Source organism: Gallus gallus, chromosome 1, assembly GCF_016699485.2.
Source record: "Gallus gallus isolate bGalGal1 chromosome 1, bGalGal1.mat.broiler.GRCg7b, whole genome shotgun sequence".
Lineage (NCBI taxonomy): Eukaryota > Metazoa > Chordata > Aves > Galliformes > Phasianidae > Gallus > Gallus gallus.
The window spans coordinates 27,168,224-27,187,882 of record NC_052532.1 but is presented as its reverse complement, the minus strand read 5'-3'; the positions used below and the strand labels follow the sequence as shown (position 1 = coordinate 27,187,882).

The 19,659-nt window shown below is 45.1% G+C and overlaps 2 protein-coding genes across 7 annotated transcripts in view; one reads left to right on the top strand and one right to left on the bottom strand.

Annotated features, from left to right (window-relative positions):
• Positions 1–13,161, bottom strand: part of DOCK4 (dedicator of cytokinesis 4) — a 246,908-nt gene extending 233,747 nt beyond the window's left edge. For all 6 annotated transcript variants that reach the window (XM_040651775.2, XM_004937544.4, XM_004937546.5 and 3 more), the window contains exon 1: positions 12,885–13,161. In XM_040651775.2, coding sequence (XP_040507709.1) covers positions 12,885–12,921 — 37 coding nt within the window. In that variant the 5' untranslated portion in view covers positions 12,922–13,161. The remainder of the gene's footprint in view (positions 1–12,884) is intronic.
• A 98-nt stretch (positions 13,162–13,259) lies between these two features.
• Positions 13,260–19,659, top strand: part of ZNF277 (zinc finger protein 277) — a 53,733-nt gene continuing 47,333 nt past the window's right edge. Inside the window, exon 1 of the mRNA NM_001195469.2 lies at positions 13,260–13,323. Within this exon, the coding sequence (NP_001182398.2) occupies positions 13,281–13,323 (43 nt within the window). The 5' untranslated portion in view covers positions 13,260–13,280. The remainder of the gene's footprint in view (positions 13,324–19,659) is intronic.

The window sequence follows — 19,659 nt, the reverse complement described above, 5'->3', positions numbered from 1 at the left end:
AGAGCAAAGAGCCAGTGAAATCTGCCAAAAGCTGTTCATTCAGTCACACATCTGTATAATGCAGACTAAGAGAGCTAGATATGAGATTACAAGGCAAACGATATGAAATCCTTTTCCATCTCTAAGCCTGTAGAATTCAGGATGTTTAAATCAGGTTTCCAGCACATGAACAGTACAGCACTATTTTGTGCAAGCAATATCAGCAGCTCAATGAGGCATCTGAGGCCGCAGCATTCCTCTCACCTCCCAGGACTGGTGTGACATGCCACAGGCTGCAGGAATGCCTTTCCACATTCATTAGACCCACATTCATGCACAACACAGTTATTCCAGACTAGTTAATAGAATTCCTTTTGACTTTTCTCTAGCACTAACAGAAGAGGGGTTTTGACTCAACTACATCCTGATGAATTTCTGGAAACAAAATCCTCTCCAAAGAAGATTGCTGTACAATGGACTTCTGTATCTAGCCTTCGGAACTGAAGAGAAGCAAAGCCAGACCTGTCCAGGTTGTCTATTAAATATTTAATCTGACGAGACTAACATATTCCTCTCTAAATCATGTAAGCATTATATCATTAAATTGTATGGAAGGGTAGATAAGAAAACAAGATATCACAGACAAAGCACTTCCTTTTGAAAACTGATAATGTAATGTGTACAGAAAAATAAGTGGCGTATATGTAGATGTGACTGCTGAGGCCTATTAAGCTACCTGTGCAAAAAGCTAATACTGAAGCCTCAGAACAAATACCTTCAATTTTAAAGCTACTTCAAGGATTCAAGACTTCAATGGAAAAAGTTTAATATGAAAGCCTACAGACAAGTTGCATATTTTAAGATTTTACTACGGAACTCACAAAAAAAACAAACACTCCTGATCTGAGACATCTTAATGATCAAACATACCATTGCTCTTCTTCCTGCCCATCACCTTGCTGTTAGTCACTGAACAGCAGACACAACAAAATGGAAACCCTGTATGAAAATGGGTTGAAAAAATACAATAATTGGAAGTGTCACAAGCAAGTGACTGTCAGTGGGGAGGAGCTTGGAAAGAAATCCATGCACAAGTCACACATCCCATTCCAGTCTCCATTCTCACAAACCACAGTACAGCAAGCACATTCACTACACGCTCACCCAGGGATGTCTTTGATTGGAGAAAAAATAAAAATATGCTTTGAGCACATTGATAGTTGGTTCGCAGCTCCCCTAATTAAGAAGAGAGTGTAGGGGAAGCCACAGAAAACTGCCTCCAATATAGTAAACATTGTATGCGATTGCCTAGCTTTATAGGTACTACACCAGAATTAAGGATGGTCTCAATGTCTTAAATGTGACAAGTGAAGTATCCCCGCACAACATCGGCAAATAATTTCTCCTGACCTAAAAAGTACTTGTTCTGTGTCTAACACACATTCTACTACAGAACATAAAGATCACATAATTACCAAAAAGGAGTATTTTCCCTGAGCTTGAGTACCAGGTTTGGAGTGCAAAGATGAGACGTGCGGCAGAATGACAGGATTTGGACAAAGGAGGTGGGTGACGAGGGACAAGGTCTGAAAGAAGGCAGCCCTCCTGTGGCACTGCAGGGATTCCCCAGACACGCTGCTGAACCTTTCCAGGAGGGCTACTGGAAAGCTTGAAGAGGAAATAGAGTGAGACTGGGAGAGGCAACTGGCAGAAACACTTGCCAAGGCTTTTCCTCCAGGACTATTTCCATAACCATCCTGACTAAAGAGGAAGTAGCAATGCATAAAGACCATCATTTTTAGGAGAAGCAGTTCTCAGTAATCTCACATAGTCTTCTGCTATCAACTACATAAATGTTATCACTATAAAAATACGTATTTTGATTATGTCAAGCAGAAATGTTTAATTTCCTTTCCCATACTGCTATATTGAAAGGACTCGTTTTTTGTCTATTTAAGTTCTGGATGTGACAATGAGACACAGACCCTTCGGAAGGATGTCACCAGCATCACATCCTGTGCTCATTCTGCTCTACACAGGTGCTTACACTTCACTGAACTCTTGCTATACATTTGCTAGTTCTTGGGTCTGTCGTTGTTCCATCCTCTTCTAAAAGTTTTGCATCATGGAAAAATTGGAAAAATTCTGTATCAACTTAAGAACTCTAAAATTGCAATGTCAGTTACATTTCTAATCTTGTGACATTCCTCTGCTTACCCAAGTTCTTTCCATGTCTTCCACCTAAGACTGTATGGTAACTGTTGAGTCACTGCCTGAATCACTGATTGAGCACCTGGGGAAAGGACCCTGTCAGCCCTGGGAGCACAGGTGAAGGCAATTCAGCTGTGTGACCAGAAGGGATGGAGCCTGGCTGCACCTCTCTTAGACCTCACTTAAGGGCTGACTGCCCCAGGGGAAGAATCTCTTTCTGGAGATCCCTTCTTGGTGGAGCTTTCCCCTGCGAACCTAGGATCTTCTAATACAGGTGAGCAATCTTCTTCCCTCCTTTTAGATCACCTTTCTATCATGCTGGTCACTCCGCTGTTACACCTTTGGTGTAACATCTTTCCCATCATATTGATCTGTCCAATTGCTACAAAGACAATATGCTACACAGAGCTTCCTGAATTATTTTAACATATGGCACTGCAGCTGTGCATATTCTTATTCTACCCAAAATGCATATTTTAAACAAAGCCTGGTATGTGTAGTCTGCAGTATTTGAAGCTTTGCATAATGTCCATAAAAGCATAAATGGTACTTTACGTCGACCATTAAAAAGCCAAAGCTATGACAGTCTGCAAATAATAAATCCATTTCAGAGATTAACCAAAGAAATTCTAGCTTGCTAGTTTGAAAGAATCTATTCAACACCTAATGGCTAAAGAATATAATTCTCTCCCTCTGCTTCTGACACCAATCCCCTACCACAGCAGCCTATTATATGCTGTTATTGGGTTCGCACACAGAGACAGAACATACAGAAGCAGCCCCTAGATATCTATCAACTTCACAGCTACATGGAGTCTCAACTGTAATGCAGTTATTTGGCTTCTCAAAAAAAAGGTAGAAATGGTATTATGTATATAAATTCAAAGCAATCTTTATGAGAAACCACTTTGGTTTTCATGGTAATTCTATTGTTATGGTTGCATTGTTTCTTTGTTTATGAAGTTACACTGTTATAACAAGCTACTGGGGAAAAAGGAAACCACATAATTTGTACTTCTTTAATATGACAACTAACCTCTGTGCACTTTATCTCAACCATCTTTAAACTCGTTATTTTTAATGCATCTATTAAATACACATTTTAGATGCATTGCTATTCAAGCCCCAACCTCTTTGGCAGAGCAGGCTTTGCAGAACATCTTCGTTTGCATGAAAAATGCATTAAATCTCAACAGCTTTCAGTCTCACCGTCTTCTCAGTGACATTTCTGAACATAAGCAAGTATGACCACACTTTAATGTGAAGATGCCAAAGCCATGGATGTTGTCTCACGCTGAACAGCAGACAGGGAACAGAACTGACCCCACACATCCTTCCCCTGTCAGGAAGCTAGTGCTCTTCACCGACGGAACAAGCTTTAAATACTGCTTCTTAGCGCAGATTATAACTGCTCAGCTTGAGAGAAAGGTACCACTTATCTACACAGGAAAAAAAGAATTAGAAAAAAAATACACAGAATGACAGTGTTTTCCAGAAGAAACTAGAAAGAGCTACCAAAAAAAAAAACCAACCCAGAACTCTGCAGGTGACCATGAAAGAAGTGATTTCCATACTACCCTAAAGCTGAATATTGTTCAGCACAGCACACCTCAAAATACAACATCCAAAGAGGATTTAATTCTAAACCAATAGCTGTCTCAGATAAGCAAAAACACTACATACTTCCCTGAAAAAGTCTGCATTATTTAAAATTTTTACCTATTTTCAGCATCTTCTACTATACTTTTTTCAATTAACTGGTGGAAAAATTGTTTCAAGTCTTTGGATAATAAAATTGCCATAAAAAGCCTGACTTGTTGGCAGAAAGAATCACAGGCAAATCTTTTGTTTCCCAGTCTGACTTGCAAAAAAGAAAAATGACTTTTTAAACAGGAAAATTAAATTTTGTACTATGTAAGTAACTGGAGACCGTGTAACTTCAGATGTGCACCACTCTCATTATACTAATTTTAGGAAAGTTTGTTGATGGCAAAGTATGAGCAGGCAGATATGTACCCTTCCTTTACCTACTTAACCTGGTACAGGACAGGATAAGTCCTTTAAGTACGGCAAGGCTGCACACTCAACTACAGCTGGCCCAAAGAGAAAGGAGATTTAGCTTCTGGGTATTTGTTATTCCAAGCAGAAGAAAGGATATCATGAAGTCATGGCATTCTGGCCTGAGTTATAATTAGCTATTCAATTTTACTCCAGTATGGGCGGGTGGAAGAAGAGAAGCACGTACAGCTGAAGGAATGAACTCTATCCAGCACTGCCACGTGCTCTCACACCAAAATAGAAGAGCAGTGATCTTCTGTTGTTTTCCACCTTAGGATTTCCTCTTTTTTTTTTTTTTGGTCCAAAGCCTTACAGACCAAAAAAGGAAGGAAGTCGGGGAAGAAGGGGAAGGTGAAAGAATAGGGAAGAGACAGATAAGCGACGAAGGTTCAAGAAGCTTCCTTCCACAACTAACCATGAGTAACACCACAGCTCTGCAAGCTCTTATCCATTTAATTGTTTCAGAAATACACACAGATTTCTTCTGAGGATAACATGAACACCAACAAGGAACAATTCTGATCCCCATGCACAGGCAGAAGCTGCAGGTCAAGCTCCTTCCCACAGCACCAATGAAAGAGGAGAAAGCAGCAGCACACACTCTTTCAGGTCACACAATATTAGCCAAATATGTTCCTTACGAAAGCTACCACCATTCACTTCCCAAAGGTGGGCCCTTAGAACCGATGAGCCACTCCTCTCCCATTTCACAATTCAGGCAGCATCTCTCAGTTGTGCCCACTGAATCAGAGCTGCCTTTATGATGACATTTAAGTTTACCCAGGCTACTTCCTCTCCCAGCCTTCCCAGGAAAAAAAAAATATATAACAATTCATTTAAAAGTAATCATCTTTATGAAGAACTTTTCCTTGGGAACATGTTACTTATCAGATATCGTTGCCCAGAAAAGCATTAAAGGTACCTTGTTACAAAAACCAACTGTTTATCACCACATAGGCTACCGCACCACTGGTAATCAAGCCATTCCCAAATGCTATTTGCATAATAAAACTGCAAAGCAATACAGTTCTTGCAGCTAACTTGCATTTAATTTATATAAGAAGCATGCATCAGAAATGGAACTCCTTTCCTCACAAGGCATCTCATGTATTCTTCACTCATTAAATTGCTGGACAGAAGTCAAAACTTCGTGGAGTGCAGTTGTGGGGTTTTTTTGCGCTGCAACCTGTAATTTCAAATCATTTCAGAGCACGAAACATTATCCCATTGAAGAGTTAATGAGGAATTCTGATACAAAAAAGGATTTTTAAAAAAAGCTCAGAACACACCTGCACATCATCACAGAACATCCCTTACTCTGGAGTTGGTGGCCACCTCTTATCCACAGTCTACACAGATTCGCATTCATTCGATACAAATTACTCATGAAAAGGTGTCAGTACACGCACGATTATTAATAACTCATTTTACATTTCTGAAAAAGACTCAAGTCTTAAACTCAGCGCAAACAATGACAAAAATCAACCAAGCAAGCAGTGAGTCAGAAAGGGCAGCTCGTTTCTCCTCTGCTGACAGAAACACAGAACAAGCTCATCAGTTACCTCCTGACTGCATGGGATCAGCCACAGCCCTCCCACAGCTCTGCAAGGACGCAGACAAAATCCAGTAACACAGAGACAAAACTGAAATGCCTGATTCTGAGGTCTGCTAACTGACAACCCCACCTTTTATTCCCTTTTCTGCTATTGCACTATTTTGTTTTTCTACACACAAATTATCAAGACCACAAAACCTGATGTAGCGGAGAGCTGAGTAAGCAGACTTCCCCACTTCCAGTTATAACAACTCCAGATGTTACTGTTAAAGAAGATACATACTGCATGTGGATCTGAGACTTTAAATTGACATAGTTCTTTAATTGGGGAGAGATTAAACATGCCATCTGTATCAGCAAGGTTTTCAGTGAATTAGCACTCCTTCAAGAGCACTTTTTCTTTTTTTTGGCAATATAACAGGAATGATTTTTTATTTTTAATAAATATTTTTAATCCTGCAAAACACTTACTTGATTTTCTCCTGCTTTCTTACTCAGGAAAACAGAAGCCAGCAAGCACAATGTACTACAATGTGCAAAATCCAACCTTCTCTCTTTATCCCCAGCACAGGTGACTTCCAAAGCTGCAGCGTTTGCAACTCTCATATACACCACCATAGAGCATCTGAACATAAGGTCAGCATTATTAAAAAAAAATACATTCAGATGCCCAAGAAAGCAAAGCTGACAAATCACCGTCATATTTAACCTACAGAAATGCAGCATGCATCCTAAGCAATGAGAAACGTGCATTATGAAGATAAACAGAAAGGAGCTATCACCTCCAACTCCTGTCATTGTAAAGATCTGAAAAAAAAACCCATTCCTTTACACGTACAAAGATCTAAACTAATGGCAAATCCTCATGGCATCCAGGTGTCTTTCAGCTGCTCATCAAACTCTGCTTCTGTCAACAAGCACAGATCTTAAATTGCATCTCACAACAAAGCTGTCATACAAGGTGTTTCCAACAGGCTGATGTGAGAAAGGAAATTTGGCATTCGGCAGGGCCAAAAAGCTGGAGAAACAGTATGGAAAAGGTGCCGATCATTAAGAACAAATGTAAAGTGTCACACAAGCTGAAATAATCAGCTGACAAGCACTGGTGGGAGAATGACTGCTTTGACAACTTCCAGAAAAGGATTTGAAGGACTATTTGGGGGTCCCACCTGAATGGGGCAGTGCAATGCTACAGCAGAAGGCACAGACGCCATGCTGGGACTGACCAGCAGACACACTGCCTAACACAGAAAAGTTCTCCTGCCTTACCTGACCAAGCTTTTCGATCCAGTTTTTGACACAGATCAAGGTCAAGGGTATGAATGACATGATCTACAGTGAAAGGATGAAATAATTGGAGCCACTTCATCCAAAGAAAAGAAGTCTCAGCAGGCCTTCACGTACACGTAATGATATATGCAAGAGGGAAACCGTACTCCAATGCTAAAATCTTTCTGGTATTAGGATTGCTAAGCACTGGGCTACACAAGTGCAGATGCTCCATTAGAAGAATTCTGAAGAATGTGCTGGCAAGTTTCCTTCAGAACAGATAAAGTTGACTCAGCTTTGGGAACGTAGCACAGACTAAGTCTCTCAAAACCTTTTCTGTTTTTCCTATGTTTCTATTGATCATCACTCAAGCACAGCTAAACCTGGGTACCTCATTGGCATTAGACTTCCTACCACCAATAAAATGTATGCAACTGAAAAACAAAAAGAAAGAAAGAAAAGGGACATCTCCCTCTGGGTTAATCTCTGCCTTCCAAATCACTACAAATTGTACAAAATGCCTCAGAGGCATTCTGCCCAATTCCTCACAAAAGGACACAGAGAAATAAACAGTAACCCTTCTTGCAAAACCACAGATAGGCTCAACAGGACTTTAAGGAGTTATACAGATGATTTCCCTGTACATTCACAGAATCAAACACCAATCCAGTAGCAAAAAAAAAAAATCCATCAAAACATTGTACAGTTCCACACAGACACCACTCACAATCATTCAAACCTAGAGAAACAAAGCAGTGTTTCTTGCATGGGGCAAAAGCTGTCTGCTGAAAGTGAGCTCTCAGTCACTGCATACATTCAAGTATCCCAACTGATCCAAGACATCAAAATGTTCTCCTCGGAACCTTCTCTAATCCCAAAGCTCAAATTAGGGAGAGCTTTATAGACCAAGACCTGCACAGTGAATTACACTCAAATGAACTGGAAACTATGGAAGGTGGAAGGTAACACGTTCACCCTGAACTAGTCTGGAAACGCAAAATGCTGTTTCCTGCTGAAGTTTTGTTTCTCGGCTTCAGGCTATGGATGGAAAGAGGTGTGTTCAAAGGCAGCCCTGACCTTCAAGGTATTTAATTCATCACCATTTCATCATCTTTTAGATGAATCTTATCCACCTGGTAGCTACACAAATCCACAACACTGAAAAAAAAAAAAGCAAATAGGGGCAAAATACTAAATATAGTTGAATAGGAAGAAGGCAGTGTAATCAGTATACAGCCGGCAGTGTAACAGCATCAGCATTAAGTCTTCCACTGGCAGCTCCATACACTCAGTGAATAGTAACGATGAGAACTCCAAAGAGCACTGGGTAAGAAGGTGCTAATGAACCAGCCAGCTCTGGGATATCCTCTTGAGAGGGTGACATTCAAGTAATATCCACATTAAAGACTCTAGACGTATAGAAACAGTTATTATAAAGTTGAGTGGGCTGGAGTACCTCTCCTACAAAAAAAGGTTGAGGGAGCTGGGGTTTTTTGTTTGTTTTCAGCCTGGAGAAGAGAAGGCTCTGGGCAGACCTCACAGTGGCTTTCCAGTACTTAGAGTGAGTTTATAAGCAGGAGAAAGAAAGACTTTTTACATGGTTTGATAGCGATTGGATAAGGCAGGATGGTTCGAAACTAAAAGAGGAGAGATTGAGATCAGATGTTAAGAGGAAAATCTTCAGTCAGAAGATGGTGAGGAATTGGCACAGACTGCCCAGAGAAGCTGTGGTTGGCCCATCCCTGGAGGTGTTCAAGGCCAGGCTGGATGGGGGCTCTGGACAACCTACTGCCTGATTTAGTGGTTGGCAACCGTGCCCACAGCTGGGGGTTCGAATGAGATGGTCTTTAAGGTCCTTTGCACCTCAAGCCATTCTACAATTCTGTGATCAGAATGCAATTAGTTATTTTCAAGTCCAAAAGCTGAAGGTTAATTCTACATCATTTCTGAAGGATAGATAAAGTTATTACTAATGTAGAAGACCAGTAAAATACAATCTTCATTTAAGTGACATCCTAAACTGGTGTGAAAGCCTTCATAGCAGTGTGAAGACCCACAAATCTTGTAAGTCAGAGTGGGAACTCTGGGAGTATCTCATGAAATGCGAATAGCTCCCCTTGCCCCAGTGGTGTGCAGGGAGTGTGGGCACTCCGCCAGTTTCAGCCTCCCTGCCTCATCCACCTCACATTCAGCTCTTGGCAGGCATGGGCCCCCAGCAGTCACAAGCTGTAATGAGACAATGACCACTCCTACCTGTTCATCAACCAAACAGAGCTTGTGAGCCTCAGAGAGAAGTATGTATCTTCCCAGCCTTGCCTCTAAGCAAGTATTTAGACAGCTTGACACAAGTTCATTATTAGAGGTCTTATAAACTTAAGGCAAAATGTAAACCAAATTCCACATAAAACTGTGAGGCAAGATCAACACTGGAAAAGGGAGGAAATAAGAACACTGTTTCTATTTTTAATGTTTGGGGCAGAATGAACAAGGCCATTTTTAAACAGAGCACCTTAAATTAGAAGTCTAGCATGCTTATGATGAAGACACACTGTGACAGTTACCGCATTATGGTCTTGGCCTTTTGTTGCTGTTGAGCTACACAAACCAAGCTCATTTACAGTAATGTAACCTTGCAGTCAAAAAAAGTGCTTGCAGCTTGAAGATAAAGATAGCTTTCATCAGGATTGCTCGTGAGACATGTCCAACTGCAGCTCAGAGAATGGGGCAAAGCCCATCGCTTCAGCCTTTGCCTGAGTGCCAGTCAACACTGCTCCTGTGATCAACTAATATTCTCCTGGCTTATTCCACCCATAAACCTCAGCTTATAGCACGAAGTCATTTAATCCTTCCGTTTCCCTCTACAAAAATGGGAGATAGCCACACTTCATATCCCTTTGGGAAGCCAGATTTATAGCTTAAGCACACTAAAAATACCAAGCACTATTTAAACTTGCCTGAGTTAAATTGGCAGATTATGCTATATGGAATGACTTCGGGACTTGGAATAATATGCTGCTGATACAGTGGATGAGGCATTCAGTAACTGTTTAATTATTCTCTAATCTTCCTATTCTCATCTGAAAAGTACCTTCCAAAGAAACGTTAGCAAGCGATGTGCTCAGCAGACAGAGGTAAGTCATTTCCATTCCAGAGAGCCAAACCATATCCTGCACGGATCAGGGAAACCAAAGCACACAGATGGTAAAGCAGTGTGTGGATCTGATGGTCCTTGACATTCAGACCATCTAACGGAACCTCTATCACAACTCCAGACAGCATTTACAAAACAAACACTTGCTCCTGTAGCAATTTTTACTGCAGCGAGAAGTTTCGGGTTTGCACCAGACAGCACTAATCACCTTTGAGAGCTGCATTCACTGGTCTGGTAGGTTGACACCTACCTGTTTTAGCTACTGTTAGCAGCCACACAACAAAGCCACAGATCTCCCTTCTCCTGCCCTTCCAGCACCACACGTTGTGCCATGCACTCTACAGAAGGGGTCAGTGGGTGCTCTGTGTGATGCTGCCACCAGACTGTCACATCAGCCAAAGGTACCACATCACACAAATGAAGTATCAATGTGAGATACCAAAGTTTAAGCTTCTGCTCAGAAAACAGAGTTGCCAAAACCCAGACAAAGGAAACTTTCTCGGGAACAAAATAAATAAATAGACATTGCTTGTTTCACCTTCAGCATCCTGAAGGATGATATGACAGCAGATAAGATCTACAGCCTTAGAAATAAGCACGATAAAACTGCCCTACAACATGTAACATCTGAATGTAGTAACACCCACTACAGACTATGGCAGTATGCCCATCCTCAAGCAAATGAACTCAAAGTAAAGTAGTCTGCTGAAGAAAAAAATGATTCTGTGTTATTGGTGGCCTGCAAGCAAAAGTTTAAAATAAAGAAGAGATGCTCCTTCTCTCGCATCAACTGCTCCTCAGAGAGAGGATCCATCAGGCTGTGCAAACGTCCCACTGCCCCTCGGCTACCAGCAGCCCTTCCATGCAGCCAGGTGGTGTCCATCCATTTTGGCACACCACAGCAGAAATGCTGCACAACTCAGACTGAAAACGCAGATGAGGACTGATGTTGATGTAAGCCCTAAGCTCTGGTACAAAGGATACGCATATGTTCGGTACAACTCATCCGGAGCCTCTAAGGGTTTCCTAATGCACCCATTTTAGCAGGGCAGATAAATACATTGTTAATAAAAATTGCTTGGAAACAGAAATAGCACAGCATTAAAAAGAATACATGAAAGCAGGCTTCTGCCACACGATGCAAGTTTGTGTCAAGGAGGTCTCATAAATTAAAGTTGAAGGTTATGGAGGAATTATGAAAGATCCAACTCCTTCTCAGCCTCCCCCAGCACACAGCACAATAGCTGACACTGTAACTGGGTGTGAAGATTTTGCAGATAGCACTCTTTGTGCAGGTGGGTGAGCACCCAGCAAAACACACAGTCCTCGCAAAAAAAAAACCAAAAAAAAAAGATGACTTCGGATCAGCATTTCATCGCTTTGCAATGGTTGTAAAAACCACGATGCACCCTCATCCCAGGGGTGTGGACGGCCCGAATGGAACAGTGGCTTTTTGTTACCATCCTGAATAGCCTTTGCGAGGCAAATCACAGAAAACCACGGAACGCATTTAAATAAGAATAAGCATCTGAGACTATATTATATTTACACAGGACTCTTTTAGAGATGACATTGCCTCGTTGACCCAATGGATGCCTCCCTCCCCCCCCCCCCCCCCCCCCCCCCCCCCCCCACTCCGGGAAATCACAGCGGCACCGCTCCGGCAAGCAAAGGGCTACAGGCAGACGAGCATCCCTACACGCGGAGCTGCCGGACAATGACCCGTGCCCAGGTGCCTCCAGGGCTCGCTATGGAAAACGTATGGGAGGGCATCAGCTCATTGTTCAGCAGCCCAGGAGGTGGTTATTCCGATAGGGGGAAGGCTGTTTAGCCGCTTGCCGTCAGCGTTAACAATGACTACCGAGCATCTTTTTCATCTCGCCATCAGAAAAATGCTGCAGTTGTTTAGGGAAAAAATAAAATAAAATAAAAAACAGGAAAATGAGAAGGGAAGGGAGCAGCGGACAGCCTGAGAGAGCGCAGCATTCGGCCGTGCTGCCCCGCGTGCCGCTCCAGGGCGTCCCAGAGCGGTCCGGGAGCCCCTGCCCACGGCGGCGCTGATGGACAGCCGCAGCCCAGCTGTGACCCGGCCGGTGAAGGAGTCGAGGAAATAAACGCTACCGACGATGCCTATAATTTAGGCATTTAGAGGACGGCAACATCTGGGATCAACTCCAAGCGGGACGGAGCCGCGCTGGCTGCTCGCGGAGCTCTCACACGCACACACACACACACACACACAAAAACAAAGAGAGCTCCGCGCCTCCCCCGCCTCACCCCCCCCACACGCAGCCCCGCGCCCAAACACCGCGCACACACGCAGGGAGCGACCAACTCCGCCGGAGGTCCGCGCACCGCGTTCGGCTGCGGGGCCATTGTCCGGGACGAGCGCACCGCTTTTCGCACGGCGCGTCAAGAAGAACGCACAAAGCAGTCACAGCGATCCCCCGAGCGCTCCGCAGGGCGGTCCCGCGGGCTCCACAGCACTGCCCCGGGCAAAGTTGAAATAATACGCGGCTCCGCCGGCGGTACTTTGTCCGTCCGCGCAGCGCGAACAATGCCCGGCGGAGCGCGGACCCCTCCCGGGCCGGGCGGGCGGCTGTGCGGGCAGGTGGGGCGCCGGGCTGCAGCCCCCCGCCCGTCTCTCCCTCACTCACTCACCCACGCCGTACTTCTCGTGCTCCGTGGGGATCCACATGCTGGCGGCGGCTCCCCCCCTCGGAGCGGCGCTGCTCGAGGAGCGCGTCCCGCCCGGCTGCTCCGCCGCCCCTCAGCCGCGGCTGCCCGGCTCTGGCGGCGATGGCATTGTTCTGACGGACGGGCAGGCGGACGGACGGACTGGCTGAGCCGCGCTCGCCGCCAGCCCCTTATACGCTCGTCCCGCTGCACGCCGCGCAACGTAGCGCAGTGCCTCGGCGCGGCCGCGCCCCTCGTCGACAGCGGCCGGCGGGGACTACGAACCCCGGCTGGCCCCGCGCTCCCGGCGGGGCGGGGATCGCGTCACGGGGCGGGCGGGACGGGAGGGCGGAAGGAGGCGGGGAGGAGCGGCACGGCGGCATGGCAGCGGCCCGCGGGGAAGGGGGCCCGGCCGCACGGGGAGGTGAGCCGAGGTTTGGGGCGGCGGGGGGTGCACGTCCGGTGGCCCCGAGCGTGCGGGGCTGGGGGTGGGCGTCTGTCTGCGGGAGCCGTGCCCGCAGCCGAGAGACGCGCGCGGCTTTAACTTTCCTAAAAGAGGATGAGGCGAGGAGCGGCGTTAGGGGACAGCCCGGCGTGAAGGGGCCCGTGCGGGTAACGCCACAGCTCCCCGGCAGGGAGCCCGCGCTCTGTGTCCCACCAGCATTGACAGGGCGTGGGTCACGGCAGGGCCGCCCCGGGTGGTCCGAACTGAGAGGCACGGCTGTGCTGGGTCGGGCCAATCGCTGCTAATTGTCACATCTGCGATACCCAGATATGAGGGGAGCCGTGGGTTCGGGGCAGGCGTTCAGGTGGAGACGATTCGAGTCGTTTTTCTGGTCCTACTGATGTTACCCTGACCTGAGCAAGGCACCGCAGAACCACTGGGTTTGGCACAGGGTACTGAGAGAAGGAGGATTCAGCTGACAGACTGGACTCTTTCTGTTTTCCCAAATAAATCTGCATCTTTACAGGCACGTGTGCAGAGATAAAAGGAAGCAGATGGTGCACAGTGAGGAGCACAAGTGGAACATCTGGGGGATAGCCAGGGACAGGGTAGGCACTGCCAGCAGCACAAAGGCGAGGTCTGCATCCAGGGTGAGAGGCCTACATGTCAGAGCCACGGAATCAAGGGATTGTAGGGGTTGGAAGGGATCTGTAGGGTTGGTTTAACTATTTAGAAGGTCCTAGCTTTCATCTGTTCTCATCTTCTTTGTGAAAGTGCATAGAGGACTGTGGGGTGTCTGAGACAATGAGGTAAGTTTCATAAAGATGTTGGGGCTTGTATGAAAAAAGTTTACTTTCTTCATAGTGGAATTTAGAGATCTGGCCTATGGTGTTTTCTTGTTAGCATATTCAAGAACTCACTGAAAGGACTGGTGAACTCTTGATAGCTTTGATTAAGATTCCCAACATTGGTTTACGTGTTGTAGTAGACCTTTTGGAGTCTTGATGTGATAATACGTGTAAAAGTCAATATTGAAAATCAAAATAGTAGATGTCAGGCTGAATTAACTTCTGTCCCAGCCTATAGACCTCCATGTACATCCAGCCTATCTTCTTCTCCCTAAGAGAGGGCTGCCAACACGTTGGCTGGCAGTCATAAAATTCTGCCTGAATTCAGACAGCATGTCTGCTGTCTGTCATGCTAACCGTGACTGACTTCGACATGTTTGCGCTGGGCTCAGAGCCCGTCTTTCTTCTTGCCTTGAACAAAGACAAAGCTAGCCAGTAGCTGAAATTCCTTTTCAAAATTATTCACTTAGGGCCCACTCACTTAGGATGAACAGATCTTATCATATAAATCACTTTGTAGGCCGAAAAAAAAAAAAAATCCATCACCCTGATAGTTATCATTTTCCTATTTCAGAGCAAAATTCCTGTTCTTTCTGCAGAGCTGTTCACGTGTTGTACTTGATGTGCACCTCAGAAGTTGTGTCACTTCTTTGGAGACAGAATGTAGGAAAATAAAATATAACATTTTTTTTTCCTGTTCTGCCATTTCCTGTGTATGGGAAATCCTGGGCTTGTATATGCTAATCCAGGGCTGTGTTGCTTTCTGGTTAATTCCCTCCAGCAGCTGTCACTGAGTGGCTTATAATAAACATATCACTGTCCACACTGCAAGTTATTCAGTCTACATTAATTAGGCTACGTAGCAGCATTTCTTAAAGTATCTGTCAATGGATTTTTAAGTATTTTGAATTTTTCTTTTCTGGAAGTGTGTCTTCCATAGCCTCATAGGCAGTCTGTAAGTTACAATTTCATATATAGGGTTTTAATGTGCTCAGATTCTTTTCAATGCAGTACCGTTCTCCTGGAACATTCTGTGCCAGAGCACGTTATTCCTTCTGCATCTATCTCGTGTCCCGTTTTTAAGGGGATCTGACTTAATACAGAAAGCTGAAGTTTCATTGGACTTGCAAAATCCACTCTTTCTTGTTACTACCTAGAGAATACTGCAGGGAAAGTTGATGCTTTTTTTTTTTTTTCTTTTTCCCTAATACTATAAGTATCACTTCTTTAGCTCAATTATAAGTTCCCTTTGTGAAGGATGTTATGAGAACTGCTCAATCCACTGGGTCCAGGGAGTTCTCTTTCATGGTTACTGAAGCCCAGTCCTGTGTATATTTTCAGACCTGAGATATTTCACTGTGTAGTTCATGGATGTGCCTGCTGCTGTTCCTGTCTTCAGGTCTGGCCAATGGCAAGGCTGAGTATGTATTCAGGAGAGGCATGCCGAAACAGGAAAATAAAATGGTTAGCTATGTATACAGCTACAGAGCAATGCCTTTATCATACCCTTATAAACACCACTAGCACTCACATAAACAGCAATACAGATAGCCCAGTCTTGTTCTTCCTTTCCGGAGAGTCAATCAGGACTGACATTCACTAGAGAAAATACGATTCCTCTCTAGATTTTTGGGACCCACGGTGTCTACATACCTCTTAAATTTGAGCATGGGCTATAAGGTTGTTTAATACCATCACTGGACTTTGGGCCAATTATGCAGCCACTGGCTCAGACACAGTGTTTTAAAATATAGCCTTCTGCTCACTATTCCAGTTTAATTACACGTACAGACACGAGATGCTGTGGAAAAGTAAATACACCCAGGCCCCTCCTGTTGCTTCTGTTTCGATCTTTCACATGTACACTCCAGCCTTTCCAGCTCATGGCATCTAGACCTACAAGTTTTACTAGCTGTGGTTCCTTCATTTGCTGCCATTTCAACCTTTTGCATTTTGGGCTCTCCAGTTGCTGGCATCTGGAGCTGCAGGCCCAGTGGCCTGCAATGTGTTCTCCAGTTGCTTACATTTAGGCCTTGCAGTACTCTTGTCTGTGTGGCAGGGTAAGAGTATGCATAAGTTAAGAATATAATTTAATGAGAAGGTAGGTAGACTGCAGTGATAATGTGCAGGGCTCAGGAATGTACTTATGTGCAAGTGCTTGTTTTTATGCCCATCTTCTCTATTTTCCCATGCTTGTTCTTCTGCCCTATCTGTCTTTATCTCTCAATTTCTCTGCCCTTGTCTCCTCCCACATAACTCTACCCCTAATTATTTATTCCCCATTTGTCCTAGGTCAGCTGTATACATAACCAATTTGTTCTTTCTGATGCTCTTTCCTGGGTTGCATGGCCTATGGCCTCACTGTTTCAGTTAGCCCTGCTGGCCTCACAGGGTTTTACTCTCCAGAAGATCCCAGTTCTGTGTGAAGCCTGGCCATCTCTCACATAACTCCCCTCTTCTTTATCTGAAATCCAGCCATTCCTCAGTTTTCTCTGTAGTTCACTTGCCTACTGAGCTTAGTAGCTTCAAGTGAACTCAAATATTTATGAGAGTGGGGAAGTGAAGCACTTCTTGGCTCCCATATGCTAAATTAAAGATGGGATATCATAGAATCGTAGAATCGCTAAGGTTGGAAAAGACCCACAGGATCATCCAGTCCAACCATTCGCCCTTCCCCAATGGTTCTCGCTAAACCATGTCCCTCAACACAACATCCAAATGCTCTTTGAACACCACCAGGGTCTGCGACTCCACCACCTCTCTGGGCAGCCTATTCCAGTGCCTGACCACCCTTTCAGAGAAGTAGTATTTCCTAACGTCCAGTCTGAATCTTCCCTGGTGCAGCTTGAAGCCATTCCCTCTAGTCCTATCACTAGTCACCCAAGAGAAGAGGCTGACCCCCAGCTCACTACAACCTCCCTTCAGGTAGTTACAGAGAGCAATAAGGTCTCCCCTGAGCCTCCTCTTCTCCAGACTGAACAATCCCAGCTCCTTCAGCCGCTCTTCATAAGGCCTGTGCTCCAGTCTCCTCACCAGCTTTGTTGCCCTCCTCTGGACACGCTCCAGGGCCTCAATGTCTTTCTTACAGTGAGGGGCCCAAAACTGGACACAGTACTCAAGGTGTGGCCTCACCAGTGCTGAGTACAGGGGGATAATTACTTCCCTGTTCCTGCTGGCCACACTATTTCTGATACAAGCCAGGATGCCATTGGCCTTCTTGGCCACCTGGGCACACTGCTGGCTCATGTTCAGTCTAGCGTCAATCAACACCCCCAGGTCCATTTCCTCTACACAGTCTTCCAGCCACTCTGCCCCAAGCCTGTAGCGTTGCCTGGGATTATTGTGGCCAAAGTGCAGGACCCAGCATTTGGTCTTGTTGAATCCCATCCCATTGGCTTCAGCCCAGCTATCCAGCCTATCCAGATCCCTCTGTAGGGCCTCGCTACCCTCAGGCAGATCAACACTTCCAGCCAGCTTGGTGTCATCTGCAAACTTACTGAGGGTGCACTCAATGCCCTCATCCAGGTCGTCAATAAAGATATTAAACAGGACAGGCCCCAGCACCGACCCCTGGGGAATACCACTCGTGACCGGTCACCAGCTGGATTTAAGTCCATTCACCACCACTCTCTGGGCCCGGCCCTCCAGCCAGTTCCTTACCCAGCCAAGAATTTGGCCTTCTTGTTGCTGCTTCCCTTCTGTCCTGGAAGCTGGGAGGTGAGGAGGGGCGTGGATGGGTGTTTCTCTTAAGTTGTGTCCCTAGGTTATTGCTAATTTCTGATAATAGCATTGTAATAACCTTTTCCTCCGTGTTCACTGCCCCAAGCTATGTTAAGGGTATGGTGCTGCAGAGCACCTTAGATAAAGTTTATGCATGTATCATGGTGGCCCTACTGGAGAAACAGTGGAAAAGGTTCCTCAGCGGTAACTCCACAACATGCAGGGATCTTCAAAAAGAAAACTGCCTCTCTATCTCCCTGTCTGATCTCTTTGCCCTGGGAGAGCCAGGCAGAGAGGGAAATGTTAATATGACCAATGTCTGTTCTCTTCCCTAAAGCCAAGTCTCGAGATGTGGAGGATTAAGGAGCATGGTACATTTGTGTCCCATTTAGGTGACAAAGATCAGGGTTGAAGTCCGCTAGTGAAAATGCACACCCTGACTGTCATCCAGAAGTGTGCCCACATCTGTGGATCCATTGCGCACTACCATGGTTTTTGAACCTGTCTGATACCTATGCTGAGGCCTTCTTACCCTTCCTACTGGGCAGCTAATCCATCCTGGTGTTTGCTGGCAGAATGAGACATGCACTGACACTTCTCTCGCTGTTACCACACAGTCATGGGTCCCTCAGATATTAGCAGCCTCAGTGTCTGCTGTTTGGCCTGCCTTGCCAGGCAGCAGCTCTGGCCATGCCCAAACCTTGGGCCCCTTGCCCAGCCACTGACTCAGACCTTCAGTCTTCCTTGGTACAAGTGTCTTTATATTCAGTGGTTGCTTGCTGGCTGTCCCAGTTTCAACTTTCCTAGCAAATTACACATGTACACAGAATTCAGTTCATTAGGAAAATACAAATATGCCATGATCTCTGTAGCTGCAGATATCTGGACCAGTGACCTGCAACCTCTTGCACAGTCACTGGCATGCCGACTTTGGAACAGTATCACCAATAGGGTAGAGGATGAGTTATACAAAAAAATAGTTAAGAAAACTATGAAGAAGCGTCACCTATTGTGATCAGGTACGAGGCTTGGTCAGAGTAGCATACCTGCTAGTGGCCTGTTTTAAGTGCAGTTGTCCTTTTTATTCCCATTGCCTATGTTTCCATATGATTGTTCCTCCCTGATCCCCTCCCTTCTGTGCCATTGGCCCCTATCTAAATTTCCCATAATAAGATTTACATCAATCCACATTCCAGTGTTTCACACAGTTCTGCAAGCACCCTCAAATATTCCATAATATTTACAGTAACCATACACCCCTTTTCTTATCAGTGACAGAGTTCAGGTTGAATCTCTTCAATGTTGTATCTGAGTAGTTCCTTAATGGCATGCGTTCCTGTAGTGACCAAAGACTTCTGGTCTTCATTATTCTCTGTCATTACCTGCTCATTAATATTGGTGTGTCTGCGTCTGTAATCTATCACTTTCCATGTTATTAATTATAAATTTTATACAGAGTAGTTCTTAACCAAATAAATTAATGAGCCAAATACTCTTCCATCCCACATACCCTTATGCTACCCATCCTACCCAAACCAGCCCCTCTTTCCTCTTCAAACATCTGCCATGTGTGTTTGTGAGCTGGGAGATGATGGCTATTTGCTGTCATGGGTTAAAACCCCAGCAAGGTGACACAGCAGTCACTACCCAGGCTTGTGGATGTCACTTGTCAGTTTATTCCCTAATGTTCCTCAGACATTAGCTTGTGAGAGGTAGATCACCCAGCCCACCCACACTTGCCTGTGTC